Source organism: Sphaeramia orbicularis, chromosome 9 (assembly GCF_902148855.1).
Source record: "Sphaeramia orbicularis chromosome 9, fSphaOr1.1, whole genome shotgun sequence".
Classification (NCBI taxonomy): Eukaryota; Metazoa; Chordata; class Actinopteri; order Kurtiformes; family Apogonidae; genus Sphaeramia; species Sphaeramia orbicularis.
The window spans coordinates 13,311,986-13,336,674 of record NC_043965.1 but is presented as its reverse complement, the minus strand read 5'-3'; the positions used below and the strand labels follow the sequence as shown (position 1 = coordinate 13,336,674).

Below are 24,689 nucleotides of genomic sequence, written 5' to 3'. Positions count from 1 at the left end.
TGGCCTGTTTTTCAGAGTTGGTTAAAAGTTGACTTGGTGGAGATAAATTATTCTGATAGGACAATAACAATATAAAAACACGATCATCTGACAGTAAATAATGCATTACTGGCAACAGTACATGAAGCATATAAAAATAATCTCAGTGTTAAACATATATAGCAACATAAACATGAATACAGCAGTAAAATAAATTTAAAAAGGGGCCATTTTACTGCATAATTACTACTTTGACCTTTAACTTTAACTGCTTTTTCTGCTTATGAGTCAAAACACAGTAATGTCCCATCAGAGAGCGAACTTTAATTGACTGCCATTCCAACATTTATTTCAGTATAAAGTAGCTCCTTGTTTTGGATAATCCCTTATGGTTCAACTAAAGCAAAAATAAATTTAAAGTAAAAGTGTGGGTCATTTAGCAACACTGATCAGTCAAATTGTCTCTAAAATGTCCCGGCAGAGATTTCGAATACCGTGTTTTGACCCTTATACAGAATTTACCTGCAGACTATATTCAAAGTTAGAATCAATACTTTTTCCATCACTGAAAAGTATAATCTGTTCATATCAGAGATGCAGCGGGTAAAGAAGTGTACCGACTAGCTCTGCAAACAAGAGAGCAGCACATCCGCAGAGACAAAGCAACCAGCAACATCTGCACGGCACAGGTACAATCACATTCACATTGACTTTATTTATATGTGGAAATGATACAAAAGGGGAGAAAGGCTTATGCAAGACTGAGGTGAGGAAAGGAGGAATACTGAGCCTGTTTAATTTTTTTCTGTCCTCTGATTTCTAGGCTCTGTTGGCCAACATGGCTGCTATGTTTGCACTATATCACGGTCCTCAGGGTCTTAAACACATCGCGGAAAGGACACACAATGCTGTTCTGATCCTTGCAGAAGGTTGACCAGTTTTTTTCACTTCGAATATATTTTTTTTTCTTAACGTAATACTAGGATAATTTTATGTGATGTAGACACCTGTCTCTGATTTTGTGCAATTTTTTAAAGATCAAAGATATTTTATGAATGGGTATGAGAATATTATTATTATTATTATTGGGTGCTTCTATGAAACTGGGTACATTTTGGTATCTGGGACTTTACCAGCTTTTTAGACCCAATAATAAAAAAGAAATTTAGACGTATTTTCCTCCAGGATGTACCTAATGATGACTTCAGATAAATGCAAAAAAATTATACTCTTGCTCTGAGTCATCCCAAAATTAATGAATTTTTAATAAATATTGGGGTCAAAAATAGGACCAAAATTGGGACATAAACTACCTAGTACTCAGTGCATTTTATCTTGAAAACATGGCTGTAAATGGTCTTATATACCGCTATAAAAAAAGACACTGTGTTAAATTTGATGATCCTAGTGGTTTTTCTAACCCAGATATGTGGGTTTTTCATGTATCTCAGTCTCATTCCAGGTTTTGTATGTAACCCATCGTGTCCACTTGCATTTCATGCAGAACCTGCCCATTTAAACACATATAAATTGCGAATGATTTTGCAACAGCTGTCATTTTTGTGAAACACTCTGCCTTGCATAATTAGTTCGATTCCCAAAATGTACCTGTGAGAGAACAACAAGATATTCAAAAAATAGTAGTGTGTAATTTTATGTCCTTTTGAGCATGTTACATGCAGACTTTTGTATTAAATGTAATGTAAAATAATATAAAATGTGTTTTATCTGAAGAATAGTTTCACTTTTGTCTCAGTATTTATTTTTTAAAGTAGACCCAAAGTGCTTTTGAACTTGCTTCATAACATTAGTCTACATCTGGTTTGAATTTTTAGCCCCGATGTCCTGTTTTTAGGGACCAGTTTCATAGAAGCACATTATTATTATTATTATTATTATTGTTATTATTATTATTATTATTATTATTATTATTGTTATTATTGTACATCAAGGTAACATAAATGTAGATAACTATATGGAAAATAATTGACATCTTTCTTTTCTTGCTACTTTGCAAATCGAAGAACACGTGCATTCAGCTCTTCACTTTTGCATAAATGTCTGCTCCCTTTTTTTTAGGTCTGAAAAGAGCAGGACACAGGCTGCACAGTGAAATGTTCTTTGACACACTCAAGATCAACTGTAGCGTGGCAGCCAAAGACATCCTGGAGCGGGCTGTGCAGAGGGAGATAAACCTAAGAGTCTACAGTGAGGGAGTGGTGAGAAGCATTTGGGTTTTTGCCAATGCTACTTATGTGTGATGCGCTTTAATTCAATGCAAAGGATAAAGAACTCTAGGCAGTGTTTTTGCCAGTGTTCAGAATATATTCAGGGAATTTATTCAGCGACAAACTAGATAACTGTTTAGCTTTCTGTTTGTGTATGTAGGATCCAAAACAAATAAGCAAGCTTTAATCTCCTTAATAAAAAAAAGAAAAAAAAAAAAAGTGGATTGCTGTGAAAATCCTCCCATCATTTATTCCCTTAGCTGTCAGGCTGCTAAACGCTGGGAAGTGACTGAAGCTGATTTGCTATTTATTTGTGGTGTGTATTGGCAAGAATTTGATGATACAATTCAAATCAAAATACAAGGATCACGATACAATATATCACGATATATCACGATACTGTTAAAAAGGCAACTTTTTTTTTTTTTTTTTAAACATAATTTCCTTGAAAAATTTAATTATACCAGAAATATGCACAAATACTAAACACATTTTTATTTGATCAGAACAGGATCTAATGTTATATCACAAAATTTTCCTGTGTTAAAACTTAAATCATATTTTACAGACATTACAGTTTAATATCCTGCTCAATTGTTCATATTCAATTAGTTCAGAGCTAACCTAACATTATTTTTGTGCAATCCCAACAGTGTTAAATCATAATAAACAAAATATAAACAAAAACAAACAAAAAAAATGAACCTCCGCAATATCTGCATTTAAATAAATACCTAAAAATATCGATACAGTACTTTTTAATATCGATACAGTATTGTGAAATAAAATATCACGATATATTGCATCACCAATATTTTTTTACACCCCTACTATTTATTGTGTTTTTATTCTTCTTAGCATCTGAGTCAGTTCACTGTTGAATTTATTGCCCGGTTGTTGTTCTATGGGTACTGACAGGTGAATGTGTATGTGGCTGTCATATGCTGCTATGAATGTTTTGCATGTTTGTTTGTTGTCTAGTTGTTTGGACGTTCAACAAGGCAGGGTAACTGTGAACTGAATTGCCCTTCTGGGATTAATGAAGTAGTCTGAATCTGAATTATTTGTACAGTGTATCAGATATATTCAATGCTTTTGAGGAAATCACTGGTCCTAATTATATTGGAGGTATTTGCAGAACTCTCCAGATATAATCCTACCATTTAATACCAGCAAATATAGAGAAAAAACATTGAGTAGCACCACTACGAAATTTTTCCAACTCGACTTCATAGCGACTTAGGAAATATAATTACTATGCAAATTCAATTTCTTAATTTTATTCATTTTTATTTGATCTTTTGTAATTTCTGTGTTAGAGTGCTACCAGAGGCATCCACTTTAAGGTTTAAATTATTATTATTATTATTTTTTCTTTTACAGTTGGGAGTCTCTCTGGATGAAACGGTGACTGAGAGGGATCTGGATGACTTACTCTGGGTCTTTGGCTGTGAATCTTCAGCTGTAAGTTTTTATTTATTTTTATGTTCAGCTCATTATTTAGCTTCTGATACTTATCAATCATTGTAGTTTTTCTAATTTATCTACATTTCCCCACATAAATGAGTGTTCTGGCTCCGTCATATGCTGAACAAGAAAGGAAATGCCTGTTTTTTAATTAAAATACAACTGATGAAATTCTTAATCAGCAGCTGTATGAGTAGCAAAATGGGAAAATGTGATTAAAATATGCAGACTGTATCCGGGTCTTTAAAGTCCTTTGTGGATTAGCCCCTCCTCCGTTACAGGAACTTGTGCATATAACTCCAAACAGACTGACCAGGGCTAGTTCCAGAGGTGACTGTATAGTTCAATCTAGGACAGTGTTTCTCAGCCTTTTTGAACAAGCCTCCTGCCGCCCCCCCATCCCTGAAAAAAAAAATTGTGGTGTGTGTGGTGGTGGTGGGGGGGGGGGTGACATTATTCTAAAAGTAAAGGGACGTACCTGGTCATGGTGGGTTATATAAAGCCCCACTCACCTCATCAAACAATTTTTGTTTTTGGGGGGGCGGGTTCCGGAGATGGGAGTATGTGAGTGTGTGACATCGGACATGGGCTCCTTACACTGGGGGGGGGGGGGGGCGCAAGTGATGTATAATGTTGTAGTGCACAACAGTGATTAACGCCCCCCATTTGCGCCTGAGTACCCCTCCTCTCTTGAATTTCCCTCGGGATCAATAAAGTATCTATCTATCTATCTATCTATCTATCTATCTATCTATCTATCTATCTATCTATCTATCTATCTATCTGTCTATCTGTCTATCTGTCTGTCTGTCTATCTGTCTGTCTGTCTGTCTGTCTGTCTGTCTGTCTGTCTGTCTGTCTGTCTGTCTGTCTGTCTGTCTCTCTGTCTGTCTCTCTGTCTCTCTGTCTGTCTCTCTATCTCTCTATCTCTCTCTCTCTATCTCTCTATCTCTCTATCTCTCTATCTCTATCTCTCTATCTATCTCTTAGCTTTCTTGTACCAAACACCCCACCCCCGAAGATGTCCCAAATGAGCTACTGACATGTTGGCTGTTGGTTTAATGACACGAAATGTATCGAGGACTTTAATCATTCATGAGTCATCCATTAGTATTTTAGGTTTTGGCCATAAATATTTCCATATAAACTTCTTCTTGTGTGTTTAGCCCCAAATGTACTTCGAACTAAAGCAGCGACGGCTTTGTTTTCCAGGAGCTGATTGCTGAGAAGATGGGTGAGCGGGTGAAGGGTATCATGGGAAGTCCTTTCAAGAGGACAAGCAAGTACCTCACACACCAGGTCTTCAATAGGTTGGTCCATGTTCCCATGCTGCCCCAGATTTCTGTGTTGATTGCCTGTAATTTGCCTACATTACATACTACATTTCATATTAGGAAGTGCCTCTTTACACTGTTTAAATCAGGGGTGTCAAAGTCATTTTAGTTCATGGGCCAGATTCAGCCAAATTTGATCTGCAGTGGGCCGAACCAGTAAAATAACATAATAATATATAAATAATGTCAACTCCAAACTTTTCTCTATGTTGTAGAGCAAAAAAAGTAAATTTACATTATGAAAAGGTTTACATCTACAAACTATCCTTTCAAAAGATGGGAATAACATGAACAAACTGAGAAAATAAGTGTAATTTTAACAATATTATGCCTCAGTTTATCATTTACATGTGTACATTATATATAACTTACAGATCACAGTGGATCTACAAACACACAAAATACTGAGTAACGGGCAAAATATTGTTAAAACTGCACTTACTTCTCTTAATACTTTTCAGGTTATTCACATTTTTGCAAAATTATACTTTGTTTTTTGTATAAATATATGAAAGTATTTACATTTACAAAGAGAAAAATTTGAAGCTGTCATTATTTTTATGTTATTATGATAGTATTTTACTGAATCTGCCCACTTGAGGTTGAATTGGTCTGAATGTGGAACCTGAACTAAAAGGATTGTTAATATTTTAGTGTAATTTTTGCATTTCACAAATTCATCCCAAGGGCCAGACTGGACCCTTTGGTGGGCCGGATTTGGCCCCCGGGCCGCATGTTTGACACCTGTGGTTTAAATGGTTTCGCTTAAGTTACTTTGTTAAAAATAAAAATGCTGCTCTCATTGTCATTGTTACATCTGCCTTCTTTGTGTTTTTAGTCTTTTCACCTTTTTATAGTTTTAACAAAAAATACAGTAGTCTAAACACAAGGCCTGTTCTTTAATTTCCAGGCTCAATTAAATTAAGATTAAATGGCAAAAAAAGACTGTTAATGAGAGGAAATAATATGATTTTCTTTAACTAGAACTCATTGTGTGACTTGTGCCACAATCTTTGCTGTTGGCTGTTAAAACTAATGTATTTTATCTTTATTAGAGCTATAAATAGTCCGATAGGGCTTTGTCCTCAGTTTATTCTGTTACTTTTAACTCCCACAATCATTGTTACGTCCTTGAAGGAAATGCGTCTTCATTCTTGCTACTTACACATTTATGTAATAATGCTCCTGTCAATAATTCACCTTTAACATGCTGATTTTTATTGTTGTTATTAATGTTTTTGTTTTCTTTTTCCAGTTACCACTCTGAGACTAACATAGTGCGATACATGAAACGTCTGGAGAACAAAGACATCTCTCTGGTCCACAGCATGATCCCACTGGTCAGTGTCGGCTCAAGTCAAAGTCCACATTTACAGGGTGTTAATGCATGTTAGTCTGATGTTGTTGTTGTGGTCTTCAGGGCTCCTGCACCATGAAGCTGAACAGTTCTTCAGAGCTCATGGTGGGTAAAGACCTCAGACGTAAGTCACATGGTTTTGTAAAGCTTTGTGACTCACAGCTGGGTTCTTTTCTTGTAGCCCATCACCTGGAGGGAGTTTTCCAACATCCACCCCTTTGTGCCTTTGGACCAGGCAGAAGGCTACCAGAAACTCTTCAGACAGCTGGAGAAAGACCTGTGTGAAGTGACTGGATATGACAAGATCTCCTTCCAGCCAAACAGGTTAAATGCAATTAAGAAAAGGACTCGTATAGTCCCACACATTATGATTTTTTTTTTGTTCATTTTACTCACTCATCAAAACTACTGACAGATCTTACGAATTAAAATGTCTCCATAAATATCAAAGCGGTGCATATTCATTACAGTAGCAGTTTGCAACCTTTACAGTTCAAGGCCCAAAACAAAGAGTTGTAGTCTCTTCAGAAATCAAACTTGCAAATTTTCAGTAGGGTGTGTATTGGCAAGAATCTGGTGATAAGATACAAATCACAATACTAGGATCATGATACGATATATCACAATATATCATGATACTGATAAAAAGGCAATTTTTTGTTTGTTTCTTTTTCAAAAATGAGTATTTCCTGGAAGAATTGAATTACACCAGTAATATGTACAAATACTAAACACATTTTTAGTTGATCACAACATGATCTAATGCCATATCACAAAATTTTCTTGCGTTAAAACTTAAATTATGTTTTACAGACGTTTAAGATCCAGCTCAAATGTTCATATTCTATTAGTTTATAACTAACATCATAACATTATTTTTGCACAATCCCAACAAAGGAACTAACATCTGTCTCTCTCAGACAGTAAAAAGTGCTTTTAGGATTTTTCAAATAACCATTATTTAATAAAACAGTGTTAAATAATAATAAACTAAATATAAAGTAAACCAAAAAAAAGAACCTCCACCATATCTGCATTTGAATAAATACCTAAAAATATCGATACAGTATTGTGAAATGACATATCACAATATATTGCAGAACTAATATTTTCTAACACCTCTAATTTTCAGTACTCCAAGCATTACCATAGCATCTACAGGTTTTACTTACTTTTATTTTCAACATTAAAACAAATATCAATTTATAATGAAAGCTAAAAAATGTAAATATATATACATGAATGCAATTGTTTTATGCAATAATTAATAATAGAAACCATACAAAAAACCCCACATACTTACTGAGTCACTGTCTACACAATGTCTGTCAAAAACCCAATTTTTTTTTTCTCAGTTTCTGGGATTTAAAGGAAAGTACAAATATTACCTTTTGGTTTATGGTTTATTTATGTAATATTACCCCCCTTTTTTCACATATGGATGCACTGGATTTTTTTTTGTTTTTTTTGTTTTACGAACTCAATAGGGCAAACTGAATTTGAATTTCTTCATATTTAAATTGTTTAAGTATGTCTATATATGCAACTGGAATTTTTCCTCCATTATGCAATGACTCTGTCTTGTCTGGAACAAGTGCCCCTTCCTCCCAAAAACATAAAACTCTTCACTGTTTTTCTTATTGAAGTTGTAGAACCTAACCAAACATTGCATCATTTTTTTTTTATAGAAAAGCAAAGTTAAGGTACAAAATAATAACAATTAGGTTAACTGAGAGTAACAACCTCACAGTAAATAGCAGAGGGAGTTAAAAATGGTTTTGTGCTTTTAGGCAGATTTATTTTTAATTTCCTCCTTTAGGTAAAAAAAATGGTCCTTGGTTTACTTGAGGACAAGGACATTGAAAACATTAACTTTTATTTAAGGAAGTCTCCAGTTGCAGCATCTGATAGTAAGCATTGGCATTTCCCTCCATGCTCTACAGCTGGTTAGTTATTATTCAATTAGTTATTTATTTCACTTGACTTATTTCAGGGATCTGCTGATAAATTATGCACCGACCTCTGTCTATTATCACTTATCAGCTGCTGTGGGTTTATGAACAGCACACTGTGCTACATTGGCCTGTGGAGTTATCATGCAGCGAGTGTTTTATCCATCTTTTTCTCCTCTTTTGGTTATGTCTTCCACTGGTCTTTGAACTGTGCTCGGGTAGGGACGTGTACGCGAGTGTGTCTGTGTGTGACATGACCGCTGTGTGTTTGCCTTGTCTTACAGTGGAGCTCAGGGAGAATACGCTGGCCTGGCTGCTATAAAAGCCTATCTGAACTCAAAGGGGGAAAGAAACAGAACAGTAAGTGTTCAGCTGGAGTCATTAAAAAAACAAACAAAAAAACACAGTCAAGGCCATGTTAACTCTTTATTTGGTTGGCCTACAGAGAGTTTGCAATATGTCTTCAGGTATCTATCAAGTGTATAATTTTCAACAGAATTTTGTAAAAATGCTAAACTCAGCAGCATTATGCAAGCCAAAATTCAAAGAAAGCACAAGCAGATCAGAGGACATGGAGGTGATGCACCAGTACACCTGTGTAAAAGATTTACACGTTTTTACCAAGGCTGTAATGACATATCATTTTGTTCGTACTTAATTTTCAGTCTCTGTAACAAGATGCAAGTGAAATATAGAACAGCATAAAAAAGAAGAATTTTTAGAAAAACAGCCTGAAGTATCTAGTGTTTAGTGTGACCTTCCTTTGCAGTGTTGGGCAAATCACTTTTAAAAAGTAATTAGTTATAGTTACTAGTTACTTTCCCCAAAAAATAATTGAATTAGTAACAGAATTACTCCTTCATAAATGTAATTAGTTACCAGGGAAAGTAATTATTGCATTACTTTTGTGAAAAACCTTCAAATATGTAAAAGGAAATAGATTTTTGAGTGTGTTTCATGAGGCCAGTTGCATAGAGTAGAACAGCAGACAGGTACTTCAGACCATGACTGTGGTGAGGCTGGGGTCCACCAGGGCCCGTCTGGGGTCCACCAGAGTGCAGCTTTTCCACCACATGAATGCATATCTGCATTTATAGGAAGAAGATGCTCCTCCAGTTAATCCCACATCTCCACTTTTTTCAGTCGCTCCTCTCTGATACAGCAGTAAATGTCCTCAGTCCAGTCAGTCGACTCACTGATATCTCCTCCCCTAAATTAGCTGCACACGTAGCTGCGTTCAAGTGAATGGGCTGTGCTGCGGACAACTCAAACTCGTACATATCATTAGTCGTTCAGGTGAAGGCAGCGTGGACAACTCAGACTCATGGACACAGGTGAAGCATGAAGGCAGTGTGGGCAATCTGAATATAAGAACGGCTCATAAACGAATGGCTCGCAACGAATCGGTTCTTATCGTTCACTGAAAAGAGCCGTTCAAAAGACTCTACTCGTCCGTGAACGTCACACCTCTCATGCCTGAGTGAGCGAGCCAGAACGGATAACAGCTGTTTGATATCCGTGCGTAGTAACACACCACATTTCACTGCCGGTAATGGTATAGTAACGTTTCAAATAGTAATTAATTAGATTACCCGTTACTGGAAAACAATAATGGCGTTAGTAACGATGCTTTTTTTAACGCCGTTATTCCCAACACTGTTCCTTTGTGATAAATTTGTCTCTTCTGTGCAGACTCTGATTGGCTGTAAGTCTATCCAACCACATCCAGAGACATTTTGGTTTAAGCCTATTAATAACATCCCTTGGAAATTAAAAAATAAATCAATAAATTTACTCTGAGGGCACAGACTAATTCACATGTAAGAATTAGTCTGGCAAAACTAGGCCACCCCCAAAATACTCTGTAGGTGGAATATGAAATAAATTGTTACTAATGAGACATGTTGGCTCTTTGCTAGCCAATATAATGTTCTATTTCATACAGTCTGTTCTATTCTATTCATTACAATCCAAACATAATAGTGGATTTAAAAATCAAGATCAGGTAAAAGACGATGTCAAGTTATGTATGATTTAAACATCTTTGTGTGCACGGAGATGGTCATTTGTTGATGGCTATTCATTTCTAAGCTAACATTAGCTAGTGGTGGACACTGTTGCTGCTGTAGAGGAGCAGAAAAGAGGGAAAAAAGTTGAGCAAGCATAAGTTCTTTTTTTTTTTTTTTTGTGAAACCTAATCCGAGTCAAATCAGAGTACAATGGATATACGTGGAGTTTATGAACATCTGCAAATGACTAGACTATAGCATAAATGTCTTGAAATATGTAGTATATGCAAATCTTACATATTGAATTAAAATAAAATAACACATGCATGAAGCCAGAGTTTGACACCCTTTTGTATTCTCCCATTAAAATAAACTCACTTTTCTACAATAAAACAATAAATTCTCGTCTATTCTAGGCTCCAGTTATAAAGCTGCTATCTTTAGGTGATTTATTACCAGTAGTTCTTTTTGTTGATGGCCAGGTTAATACAGGGCATTAGTACATGAGCCTCAGTAATAGGTTTATTGTTCTGGGACACTTTGACATCACAGATTAAAATGTTTCTGGTTGGAAATTCCTTCCTGACACATGCTGACTAGAAACAGCTTGAGGACAAAGTGAGATAACAGGCCTCCTTAGATTAAGACGGGCTGACTCAAATACTGTCCTCTGCACTGTAATTTGGCCTTTGTTTTTTAATGGCTCCCTCATTAGGATATCTTAGATAGTGGCCTGATCCCTTGATGGAGTCAAGGTCCAAACTGACAACCGTTTGTGCAAACAAAGGGGCTGAAAAGGCTTTGATCCCACTATAAGCTACCTGTGGCTTTCAAGGTTCCATATTTGGTGGTTTTAAGACTTTGAGAACTGCAAGTCACTGCGACAGGCCAAGCCGGTCATCTGTGAGCATTACCCAACCCACAGGTCTAAGCGCCCCAGTTCATAGTTGCATAATATCACAAGTGTCACCCTAATAAGGGATAAAATCAATTAGTGACCCACAGGCAGGTTACACATTAGTAGACATTAGACAGTGGTGGGTGTTGGCCGGATCAAATTTTAACTAAAACCTCACACACACAGGCTTGTATGTGGACTCAGATCAGAAGTTTTCTTTTATGCCGATGTGATTTATTCTGCATTATAACAAGTTTAAAGAAAAATATTTCTATCTGCATTGCTCAATAAACTGAGGTTGTGAAACATTTCAGACGTTTTTTCCCACAAAATCCAGACTTTTGTTTGTCAAGTTTTCCTAATCAGAACATTATGCTACAGTTGTTGTTTTAATTGACTCAAATTTTACAGTGATTATTCAGATTTCATCTAAAAGTGTGCAGTAGTGTTGGACGGACACAGAAATTGAACCATAAGAAAACATTAGTTGGAATCTTTATCTTCCTTTTTTTGGAGGGAAATATTGGGAAAGAGAATATAGAATTGCATGCATTAGATGGTGTTGAGGACTCAATGCTTAATGCTCTCCTCACACTGATAATATTGTCTCTCATCTCCAGGTTTGTCTGATCCCCAAGTCGGCGCACGGCACCAACCCAGCCAGCGCTCAGATGGCCGGCATGAAGGTGCAGGTGGTGGAAGTAGACAAAGATGGAAACATTGACCTGGCACACCTCAAAGCCCTGGTGAGAGCAGAACTATGTTAAGATGTAGGAATATACAGTATAACATACCTTAAGACTGTTTAACACATGATGACAACAGCTTCTATTTGCTTCAGTAATATTTAATCTGTGTTGTCATTTTTGCATATTTTGGTACAACCATCATATCCACAAAAAAGCTTCTTCAGATGTATTCTAAACCCATTTGGAAGTCCACTGCCAGTTTTACCTAGACAGAAACAATGGACAAGTGTTGTAAAATGCAGTTATGATGTTATTCTATTTGCTTAGTTAGCAGGAAAATGCATGCATGTATTTTTTTTCCCACTCAAATAGAAAAAAAGAAATTCCAAAACATCAAAAAAGGTTATTAATTATGTTGCAAATTTCATTTTAATGTTCTACAGTGTTACTGAATGCAAAATGTCACCAAGTACACACTGAACCTTTAATTTGCAGCCTTTTCTTATTACATAATTGCACAGGCTGACATTAAATATACAGGTCACTAATGCATAAATATACATTATACCATTTGTTTAGTTCTGAATTGGCTTGCTTTCCTTGTGGTAGTACATTTTAATGGCTCATATACATGGCTGCTTTGACTTGCTTGACATGTGCAACTTTTGTATTAACTCTGTATCTGTTTTTACCCCGTTTGTTGTGTGTTCGTCCCTTGGCTGCTTATTGTAAAGCGTCTTTGAATACTTTGAAAAGTGCTATATAAAACCGATATATTATTATTATTATTATTATTATTAATAATAAATATTCAGCAACAATTCTGGGCCAAAATGGTGTTGCTTTTACTGTCCTAACACTTATGTATTTCTAATCTCTTGTCTCTTACAGGTGGACAAACACAAGGCGAGCCTGGCAGCCATGATGATCACCTACCCCTCCACATTCGGTGTATTTGAAGAACACATCCGAGATGTATGTGATCTCATTCACCAGAACGGCGGTCAGGTGTACCTGGATGGAGCCAACATGAACGCTCAGGTGGGACATGATCCAGTAGTAGAATATGACTACTTTATGTTTGACAAAACTCAAACTGCATCACACATTTTACACTGTATGTAAAATACGTAGTAATGTGCGACTCTGAAGGCTAATAGGTTGAAGGTTTATAGTGTATTACTGTGTTATCATGTAATAAATGGATAACCTTTGCTCTCAGAAATATGCAGATGTTCAGTTTTACTTCATAACGCTTCCACCAATCCCTGATGGACTTTCAGACCCAGCCCCCTCTGGATCTTAAGACGTGGATTTTTTGCTCTTTAATGTATGGTGGTTTATGAAGTATCTAAATTCACAGCTTCCTAAAACATCACAATAATGACTTATGATCAGGAATGTTACATAACCGATATTTAGATGGTTTTTAAGAGAGAGACTCTTTTTTTTTTTTTTAAATTTGAATCATACATACTAGACCCAGTATGCACATGTTTGCAACACATCATAAATCCATAAAACCCAGAATGATCCATTTGTGGACAAATAAACTTCTAAAAATGGAAAATGTTAGTAACTTTTAATGTCTACAACCCAGTACATACCTTTTGTCCCTACTATTTGTTCTTTAAGACTAGAAAGCTTTTTCCTTTGCATGTTTCTAAGAAAGCCTTAAAGAAACTCCAGTTGGACCATAAAACAGCCACTTTAGGGCCTTCAACCTTGCAATACCATGATTTAATATGAATTTAGTTATTATTTTCTATTATATCCTCGTGTCTCCCAGCCCATTACTGTCCTTTTTCCTGCTGTCCTTTAGGTGGGCCTGTGTCGTCCTGGGGATTATGGCTCTGATGTGTCTCACTTGAACTTGCACAAAACCTTCTGCATCCCTCATGGTGGAGGAGGACCTGGCATGGGGCCCATTGGAGTGTAAGTCACAAATTAATAGAAGTCACACTCCAATTTCCTGTAATCTTCACTCTCAAATAACATCTTCAATGCCATTTAATCCTCATAACATTTGGTGTAAATGACGAGAACATCTCTTTAATAGTCTTTATTAAGATTTGGGACAAAAGGTAACATTCCCTGCCAGTCTTGAGTGTTGTTTCCTGGAAAACCGATCTTGAATCTGAAGAAAGTGCTTGATCTGCTTTATAATAACGAAATCAGTGTAGTTTGGTTGGATTTAACTCCAGGCCGATAGGACATGAGCTATTGTGAAGGCGCTGTGTCTGGCATTGGTGCCTACATCTTCTTTTGCAGTTTCTTCAAACTTCTTCTGATGGAACTACTGATCACATTTATTTTAAATTTTAAATGTAGCTTCCTTTGGACAATGTCCACAAAGTTTAGTTTAGTTTAGTTTTAGTTTATTATACCAAAAAAAAAGTCAGTTCAGTTTTGAGGAATGCATTTTTTTTCAGGTTTTACAAATTCTTTTAAATATTAAAAATTTGCCTTTGCTTATAATGGGCCATATTTTAGTGGCTTATAAAAATGGAAATGGTTTGAGATATCAATATAGTTCTTATTGAGCACTGATAGGAAGTCATATATGGACTTTCACTGAATTCGTTGAGTTCTCCTCGAGTTCTCCTCCAGTGAAAGTACCACCCACTTCTGTTGGGAGATTGATCTCCTGCATCAAAACCATAGGACTCTAACACAGAGGCAGAACCTGACAACGTCACAAATTCAACTTGTTATTGATTCTTGATAGAACATGCTGGTGAGATACAGGGACATTGGCCCTATTTTTTGTGTTACAACCAGCAGTACAGAAAACTGTCATGAATGAACGAAAACTGAAAAGTTGACAGAAACAACTCTTTACCTGAGTCATAAATGAACTGTGTAAGGGGAAAAACACCAGCTCTTTGCTTTGAAGCTCAGCACATTCATCTCCTCTTCATCAGGAAGGCCCACCTAGCTCCCTTCCTGCCGAGTCACCCGGTGGTTTCCATGCAGTCGGTCAACACCAGCAGCTCGCTGGGCACAATCAGTGCTGCTCCCTGGGGCTCCAGTGCCATCCTGCCAATCTCTTGGGCGTACATCAAGGTCGGTATGGAGAGTGTGTTTGATGCTTTGTGAGTCCATGTGGCATTTTAGTTGCCATTTTATCTCCTTTTTCATGCCTCTGCACCAGACGACATCTGCAACTTGGAGATATGACGATGTTAAACGTCTCAAGATACAATTTTCTTAGATTTGACACAAAATTTTGATTGGACTCAGGGTTATAATGATAAGACATTTGTGGCCAAAAGATCACAGTGGCCTCGCAAAACATGTTTTCCCCATAACTCAAGAAGGCATACATAAATTATTAGAATATCTTACACTACTATGTTAAGATAAAATCATCAAACCTTTTACACCTTTGATATTCAAAAGGTCCTCTTTACTCTGCAGTCATGATGTTCTGTAAACTACTTATCTGGCCATTATTCAATACCATAGTCTTTACAAAATAATCCGAAGAATGACAGAAGTGAAAACTGCAGGTTCTCAGTGTTTGAAAATATTACGCAACCATGCTAGTTAACCCTGAGCCACTTAACTGAATAGTTCATCAGTTACAGTCACTATTCACATGTTAAATTTCATTGCATGTTCGGCATAAATCACTAAAAATCAAACCATTCACACTAAAACATCATGGCATCATTTTTTCTGATAAAACTTTATATTTGAGTGAAAATGCCTAACGTCACCTCTCTGTCACGTCTAGATGATGGGCTCTAAGGGACTGCTTCACGCCACAGAAGTCGCCATCCTCAACGCTAACTACATGGCCAAGAGGATGGAAGGTCACTATAAGGTCCTTTACAGGGGCAGAAAAGGTATAGGACTACAAAGTTATACAGACTGATATTAACATATACTTCCTTGGCTGTCTGTATCAATTTTTTAAAAAGTTGCTTTCTTTTCAGTGAGTTATTTATTGATCGAAAGTGTATTCCTTGTTGCTGTACAGGCTTTGTTGCCCATGAGTTCATTCTGGACGTGAGGCCTTTTAAGAAAACTGCTAATATTGAGGCTGTTGATGTGGCCAAGAGGCTGCAAGATTACGGTAAACTGAATATTCTCATTCCATCTTTATTCACTGCACACTATGTATTAATGTATATATGAATTACTGTGTGGAGGTTTGGGACGACGCATACAAAACACCCTTTGTACATTATTATGCACATGGCAAAAAAGAGCAATAAGGGTAGTTAACATTGTGGGATATTGAGATTACACAAATCCAAACATACTGAAATGTATGGATGTAGTTAAATTCAAGACTGCACAAATAATGTTCAAGGCAAAACCTAAACTACACCCAGACAATATACAAAAAAATGTTGACTAGAAGATTGTTGGGGTATACTTTATAGGGATAACGTAATTTTAAATAGTTCAAGGTATGAACCACAATGAAATGCATGTGAATAACAATATGTGGGGTGAAATTGTGGAACAATTTGGAGAAGAAATTGAAAGAATGTATAAACAATCCCTTTAACCCTGTAAAGCCTGAACCATTAAATTACTGACAGAAAATTCCAGTTCTTTGAATCTGGAGCCTTTTTTGGTCCTTCTGAACAACCCCAAATTTTTTTTTCCAAATATCATTTTCCATGTATGAGTTTCAATTTTGTATCATATTTGATACATTGGGTCTCAATGCTCAAATATTATTATTTTTGAACAAACAAAAACATAATATAACACAAACATGTCTAACACATTAATTCCTTTTCAAAATTGTCAGTGTTCTTCCTCATTAATGACAGTCTTGCAGTGTCACTGGAGAGGCCTCTGGTGAATGAATTCCTGCCCTCTGGTGGATTATCTGTGTGTTGCATGTATCTAATTGTATACATCTGTTTTTTCAAGAAAAAAATATCACACTGATCATGTAGAGGGCTTCAAAACTCATGTATCAAATATTATATGTTTGGCGTTATAGAGTTAAAAATTGTACAAGTAACTCTTGCTGAGTAGGTATAGGGAAGAGGGTGGATGTTAACTCTGACACTGGTGAATATTGGTGCAGTACAAGGTGGGATGTAGTATAGATGTCTTGACTTATATGTTGTGGAATACAGTATATATTATATACGGTATTTATATAAAGTAATATAGTTGTGGGTTTTATACAAAACATAACTGCAATAATCATATATAGTATAAATTATAAGGAACATTGTATATAATTATAAGTAACATCCAGTTGTGTTTATATGGGTTTATATCAATCTTATCAAACTGTCATTCTTTCTTTAGCTGTTCTGTTATTCTAAAACAACCCATCTAATGTCTTCTGTGTTGGTTTCAAGGCTTCCACGCTCCCACTATGTCCTGGCCTGTGGCTGGAACCCTCATGATTGAGCCCACTGAGTCCGAAGACAAGGCAGAGATGGACCGATTCTGCGACGCCCTGCTCGGCATCCGACAGGAGATCGCAGACATTGAGGAGGGAAGGATGGACTCGCGCATCAACCCTCTGAAGGTGCGCTAAAGCCTTGACTTGTCTATTATACATTACTGAGGACGCCTACAGAGCGGATGCACGCAGTTGCTGATGTACCATCTGAGGTGGTCACGTGTTTCTGTGTGTGTTTGTGTGTGTGTGTGTTCTGTGTGCAGATGGCCCCTCACTCTCTGGCCTGCATATCGTCCTCCAACTGGGACAGACGTACTCAGGGGAACACGCCGCTTTTCCCCTGGTGAGTGTCCGACTTCAGCTTCACACTGTCACCACTTCAACTTTTCTTTGATGCTTTTTCTTTCAGCACCAAATAAGCTTATGGTCTATACACCCTCTAGTGGTTAGTAGTGAGAATAGCAGTATGTGGACAGCTATACTACATGAAGTACAGTGTCCATAAAGTCTCTTTACAATTCAACAAATTTGTTACCCCGCCCTCCCAAAAGGGAGGCAAGGGGTATTGTTTTTGGTTCTGTTTGTTTGGTTGTTTTGATTAACACTCTAGCAGCAAAAACTATTTGTTGAATTCATACCAAATTGGGCTTATAGGATTGCCAGTGACCCAGAATAGATGTCATTACAGTTTGGGTGAAAGTAGGTCAAAGTTTAAATTTTTTTATGAATTTTTAAATCTTTTGTATTCTCCCATTTACTTATAATGGGCACAATTTCAAATGTCTATAAAAACATCAATTTTGTTTCAATTTCCTTCAAACTTGGCATATATATATGTATGTATATATATATATATATATATATATATATATATATATATATATATATATATATATATATATATATATATATATATATATATATATACATACATATAGGGGCAATTGCTATGCTGACATCACCACATGCATAGACATGATGACATCAGCTGGATCGATGCCAAAATAAGCTACAACATGTGCGAGGGGCGGGGTTTGTTGTGACTTGCACCACTTACCATTAAAAATGAAAAATAGATATTGAAGTTTTTCTGCCTTATTTAACCCTTTCATACATGAGTTATGAGAATCTTAGCCGAGATTTTTTTCCCTCCGTGTTTTTATTCTTCTTTAGGCACGAAAAAACAATGCGATTGAAATTGTTTTATGATCCTATTTTTCCTGGAATTAAAAAAATGTACACTCTGCTGGTCACCATTCGTTTAATTTTTGAAGCAAAGAAACACGTATTTAAAACCCATCATCAGACAGTGATATACTGTGTGAAAACTATAAAAAATATTTTTTTATTTAGCTAATCTGATGTTTTCTCACATTTTAACGTACTCTAATACTAGTTATTACTCACTTCATGGAGATGTAATATGCAAAAAAAAAACTTTTTGATTAAGAAAACTTTTAATTATAGTCTAATAACAATTAGCAATTGATTTAAAACATATTACTGCAGATCAGGTTTATCAAGAACAGCAAAGTTACAGTAATGGTATGAATTACAGTGTATGGGATGATGTCTAAGTGTCCACTGTGCAACAAAACCCATGAATATACAAGAGAATAGCTGTGGAATAGCTGTCCACTGGAGTGACCAGTATGCATGAAGGGTTAATACACCTCTCAACGGGTACTATTAGTTGCACAAAGCACATCAATACAATACTGGATTTCTTGCCATGTTGGCGGTAGCATATGACATCAGTGATCTTTCCTTCAGGGCGTTCATTTTTTTATCTTGTTTTGAAACACGATATTTTTAACAAAACTCTAAAGAAAGAAATCCAAGGGAGTGATATCTGGTAAATGAGGTATACAGGAAATTGGGGTTATTTAACAGAACCTATTTCATCAACAGGGTACCTGAAATATACAAATGCAATCTGATTTTAAAAACTTGAGTATAAAATATTAGTACCTTAGAGACTTTGTGGACTCCCTGTTTTATCAAAACTTTTGGGAAAGACTAAGAATACTTTTACCAAAGAAATGCTTTCAGTGCATTTAGATCTTGATGTAAAGAGCATTTATTCAGTTGATGTGAAAATGAAAGACTGGGGTGTCTATGTGCTGCTGATGATCACAGTGGGAAATGTTTTAGATGGGAATGAGGTTTTTCAGGCCTCAAGTGAAAATATAGTAGGGTAGTTATTCCCTGACCCGGTTTTTCATGCATGTTTCTCGACTATGAGCGTTATATAGATTTATTAATTACTCTTTTATGGGTCTTGGGTTGTTTTGGAGCCTTTTCAGATGGTCAACATTCGTTAGAAGCAAGGTTATATACTATATGCTCCAAAAATGGTTATGTTGGACAATCTTTCATACATGTTTTAAAGGGATTTATATAATATGTGATAAATGCTTCATGAGGTGTTGCCAGCAGTGGTAGTAGTAAGGCTGTATTATGTGTTCTGTGGTTGTTATCATTGACTTTTAATGTGTAGTACAAAAATACTGAAAAAAACTGCACTTCCTGACTCAAATAAGTGTTGTTTTTCTGGGTACATGTATGTCCCTATCTTACATAATACCTGGACTCGAGGGAACTCTGTTTTAAACCTGTGAACTACCAATGAGCCAGAGTTTTAAGATGTCATGCCATGACAATGAAGACATCTTTAATACTTGGAGAAGTAATACATGCAGCAGCAGTTATCTATAATGTATGAAAGTCTACAAGCCTTTCTCATTAAAACCATTAAGGGTTTCAGGTGATTTGAAGCCATTTCAGATGGTTACAAACAGCCGCTGATAGCAGAGTAGTGAAGTAAGTCTACACCAAACTGGTAATTATGGACCATGTTTCAACTTAGGTTAGTGTTTACGTAATTACCAAGGCACTGATAGGTTGGTAATTGTGTTTCAGGAAGTTTCTATGCTACTTTCAGGTGATTTTTGGACGGATTAAGTGTATGTTTCTAAGTGTCTTGTGCTGCTTTCAAGTGCTATCAGGAAGGTGATCCTTTCCACTAGTGAATTTGCAATTACAAGTGCGTTGTGTTCAAGTGCTTTTGTTGTCGTAGAGAAGTGAAAGATGGCTGACGCACAATTTATCGTGACCTGCTGCTTGAGTAAAGGAGTTTTGGATGTGTTAATTCATCTGTTTGAAATGTTTGTTTTTTTGCAAATTGTGTATTCTATAAATGTTCAAAGTCCTCAGCTAACAGTAGCAGAACATTAATTAAACCAGTGTTTATAATTTGCAGTGAATCCCTTGTTGTTCTCCACCATGTTGAAAAGTTCAAAGGTTATTTCATCTCGGCACCTTGTGTATCAGCATTTTTTCCCAGTTCTCCAGTGAAAAATATGACATAAGGGGGCATTCACGTGAATTTTCAAGTTCGTAACTAGTATTTACCATAATTCCCATAGCACATGAAGGCAGCATTAGATAATTCCTTTGTACTAAAAAGGATAATGTTCAGTTTGGAAAAGCGATGATTTAAGTTTCTGTTAATTACCTGGCTATGTATTATGTTCCTTGAGAAACAGTGGTGGATATCAAATACATTTGTGTGTTTTTTTCTTTAAAAAAAGTAAATTTTTTTATTTAACCTTTATTTAAACAGATGAAATCCCATTGAGATTCTCTTTTACAAGGGCGACCTGGCCAAGAGGTCAAGCAGCACACACCATACCATAATGAAAAACAGGTTAAGGATACATATATTTCATACAGATCATACATTTGTACTGTACATAATAACTTGCACTGAACTCTGCCAAGTATTTTGCCATTCTCAAAACCCACATGTTCCCTTCTGCACATGCTCTGTTCCATCGAGGGCAAAACTGGATGTGCAGCAAGATAATACCCCTTGAAACACATCTAGGACATGGCAATGTTGAAACTGTTAAGAATTTAGTTCAGCTTTTTTCTAATTAACAATAAACAAAATAATTATCATTTGTTTGTGTCTGATCCAGCCACACCTTTTGAAACACAAAAGATTTTTTCTGCAAATATTTCTTGATAATATTTGAACTTATGTAAAATTTAAGGTTGTCCAAAAACTTAATCCCACTGCTGTATTTTCCAGACAGATTTCAAATCCAGATAATTAGGCTTATGTATGAAATAAATGCACTATGATAAAATGTTCCTTATTTGTTTGCTTGTGAATACCTTGTGACTGGTTTTCACATTGTGCAGATTTATTTTCCACCCGAATAAAAGCAGATCAGTGGTGGCCTGACATCATTTTCCTCCTCTTACCGTACAGCCTTTCATTAAACATGAGACCAAATTCTGGCCGACCATCTCCAGGATCGACGACATCTACGGCGACCAGCACCTCGTGTGCACCTGCCCGCCCATGGAGGTCTACGAGTCCCCATACGAGGAGAAGAGAGCCTCCTCATAGACGCTCTCTCCAAGTCCGGCATGAGCTCAAAGCGGGTGAACCCTCACAGACTTCAAAACAACCCGTTTACTTGGCGAAAACTTGAGAGCTGGAGGGTGCAAGGACTCAAAATGTTATGGTGTAAAAATGATTTTAACTCCGGCAGAGTACATGAACTAAGAACACTTGATTTCTTTCTCTGGTTATTCCTGTTTTTAACTTTAAAGTCCTGTAAATTGTAGAGTCACACTGCAAATAAGACAAAGTCTGCAAAACATACTTAGTGCATCACTGGTGGATTGTCTGAACTGTCTTAGAAATGGGTTTTTTAAAGTCTGTGAGGTGGACATTTGGACCGGGCTTTTTCTAACTGCACCCAATCTACCAGAGTTTTAGGCTTTTTCCCCAACTCGAACTCTTCCAACGGACCAAAGGTGCAACTTTTGCTTTAAGTCGCAAAAATAAGCGCACCCTTCCACACCAAGGCCGCTCCACACTGCACCTGAGAATGACTGACTGTACCCTGAACACCAACGCAAAGACCAACATGCAGTTCATTCCTCCATCCAGTGCCTCTGTTGTGTAAAATTGCTGCCTTTACCCCCCCCCCCCCCTCCTTTTTTTCCCCTTCAAATACCTGACAAATAATAGATAAGTTTGTTGTAGGTTTTTGTTAATATGCATCTATTGTATGAAAATGTGTTAGTGCGTGTCATGACATTTGTTGGCCACATAGATGAAAATAGTTTTACCATTAATTTAAATGAACTGTTTTCTAATCTTAACTGTTGTCTTAAGCAAATCTGTATAAACGTTTTTGACATTTCATGTGACATGTATTCAATGATAATGCACTGAAAGGCCCTGTCAGCTGTACGTCTCAACAGATAAGTGCTATGCTGCCCCCTGGTGGACTGTTGACACCACATTCAACAGAAGGTATTATGCACATTTGTTGCTAACTTTTAAGTTATTAAAAATTTACATTAACCCTTTCATGCATAAATTCAAGGATTTTTTGTGAGTGTTTTTATTCCTTTTAAGGTATGAAAAAAAAACAAAACACTGCGACCGAATTTTTTTATGAACCTATTTTTCATGGAATGGCAAAATATCCACTCAGCTGGACACCATGTGTTTAATTTTTGAAGCAAATAAACATGTATATTACTGATATTACTGTGTGAAAACTATGAATAAAATATTTTAAAATGCTGCTAATCTGGTGCTTTGCACATTTTAACATACTCTAATATGAGTTATACTCACTCTTATCGAAATAATATGCACAAAAAGACACTTTTTGTTTAAAAAAAAACCTGTTAATTACCGTTCTCATACAATAAACAGGGAACTGATTTACACTCAAACATGTTCCCTGCAGATCAAGTTTATCAACAACAGCAAAGTTACAGTAATGGTATGAATTGCAGTGTATGGGATGATGCATTTAAGCGTCCACTGTGTTGGCTGATATGGAACTAAAATAATAAAATCCATGAATATACAAGAGAACAGCTTTGACCAGTATGCAAGAAAGGTGTTAAGATAAACATGACCAAATAAAATGCACAATCTATTATTATTATTATTATTATTATATTATTATTATTATTATTATTATTATATGTTGATTGGATCATTCTGCTCCATTTCTCTGAGGTTAGAAACCAAATTAGACCTGTTTGTTTTTGTCTTACAAATACCTGCATATATATCTTATTAACCTTCCTAAATTCCATCTCCCATGGTGTGAAATGACATGTCTAAACTACTATGTAAAGACAAGTGACTGTTACCAAAAGCAGAAATCAACTGACACTTTCAAGTAAAAGTCTACATTTTACAGACATCAGCTCCTTAAATGTATGGGTCTGTCAATTGTCTTTGTTCTTTGCCAGCCTGGCTTTGTCAGATTAATACTTCAATGAGAATTAGTCTGGGATTTCACGGCTCATTTTGATTTCCAAGGGGTGTTATCAATAGATACAATGACCAAAATGCCTCTGGATGCAACAGGACTGACCTGCAACCAATTAGAGAAATGACACATGGACCGTAGAGCCACAGAAGTACAAAAAAAAAAAAAAAAAAGCAGATCTTTTCAAAACCATAGTCCTAATTCAACTGTCAGATTCTTAAATGACTGTCACACCAACAATTTTGACCAAAGTTAAATGAAGACTAAAGATACCAACATCTGAGTCAATATAATGTAAAAATAAAATGAAGCATCAGATTTAAAAAAATTGATTAGTTTAACCCATAAAGACCTTGTGTTACTTTTGTGGCAGTTGTCCTAAATGAATTTTTCACTGTTCCTACCTTTCTTAACTGATTTATCACCAATTTTTTTTTTTTTTTTTTTTTTTATATTATCCTCTGTATTTTGCACTTTTTGGTGTAAATCGTGTATGTTTCTACATTTCATACACAGATCATGTGGATTTTTATGAAAACTCAGAGTAAATTCAAAGTTAATTACATCAAAATGGAGAAAAAGTTTACTTTTTCAGCAAAGATTTTACTAACTGAATGTGAAAACAAGTCTCCATCCACTGTCATTGATCCAACTCCACGGGTTTTACTGGTGAATCAATGTTGTAGAAGATGACAGTGTTTCTACAGTAACTACAGAGCCTCTGAAGATCCAAATGGGTCATATCTGATGACCATGAAAAGATGACAAACTGTATTTTACACCAATTATTGACATGGATTGATAGGAAAATGGAATCAACAGGTAATTAAACAGTTTAGATCTGTAGATGGTTTGTATCACCGTGGCTGTTTGGGTCTCTATGGGTTAAAAAACTCCAAACCAGTTCATGCAGATTCCCTGAGTTTGACAATATTGTCAGTCATTTACAGCTAATAGACCATTTCCTATGTCCTTTTTACATCCAAAGTCAGAGCCATCTGACTAATTAAACTCACCATATTCTAACAAAACTACGATAACGCATCTTTTCTGACCCTCAAGTCTTTAAT

General features: G+C 36.1%; 1 protein-coding gene across 1 annotated transcript in view; it reads left to right on the top strand.

Moving 5' to 3' along the window:
• gldc (glycine dehydrogenase (decarboxylating)) overlaps positions 1 to 22,524 on the top strand; it is a 36,953-nt gene extending 14,429 nt beyond the window's left edge. The window contains 19 exon segments of the mRNA XM_030144160.1: positions 572 to 668; positions 803 to 908; positions 2,059 to 2,198; positions 3,591 to 3,671; positions 4,887 to 4,984; positions 6,264 to 6,348; positions 6,429 to 6,470; positions 6,547 to 6,689; positions 8,602 to 8,677; positions 11,845 to 11,970; positions 12,805 to 12,954; positions 13,736 to 13,848; positions 14,838 to 14,979; positions 15,653 to 15,764; positions 15,899 to 15,994; positions 17,253 to 17,425; positions 17,563 to 17,608; positions 17,611 to 17,642; positions 21,579 to 22,524. Coding sequence (XP_030000020.1) covers positions 572 to 668; positions 803 to 908; positions 2,059 to 2,198; positions 3,591 to 3,671; positions 4,887 to 4,984; positions 6,264 to 6,348; positions 6,429 to 6,470; positions 6,547 to 6,689; positions 8,602 to 8,677; positions 11,845 to 11,970; positions 12,805 to 12,954; positions 13,736 to 13,848; positions 14,838 to 14,979; positions 15,653 to 15,764; positions 15,899 to 15,994; positions 17,253 to 17,425; positions 17,563 to 17,608; positions 17,611 to 17,642; positions 21,579 to 21,719 — 1,999 coding nt within the window. The 3' untranslated portion in view covers positions 21,720 to 22,524.
• Positions 22,525 to 24,689: the final 2,165 nt, after the last annotated feature.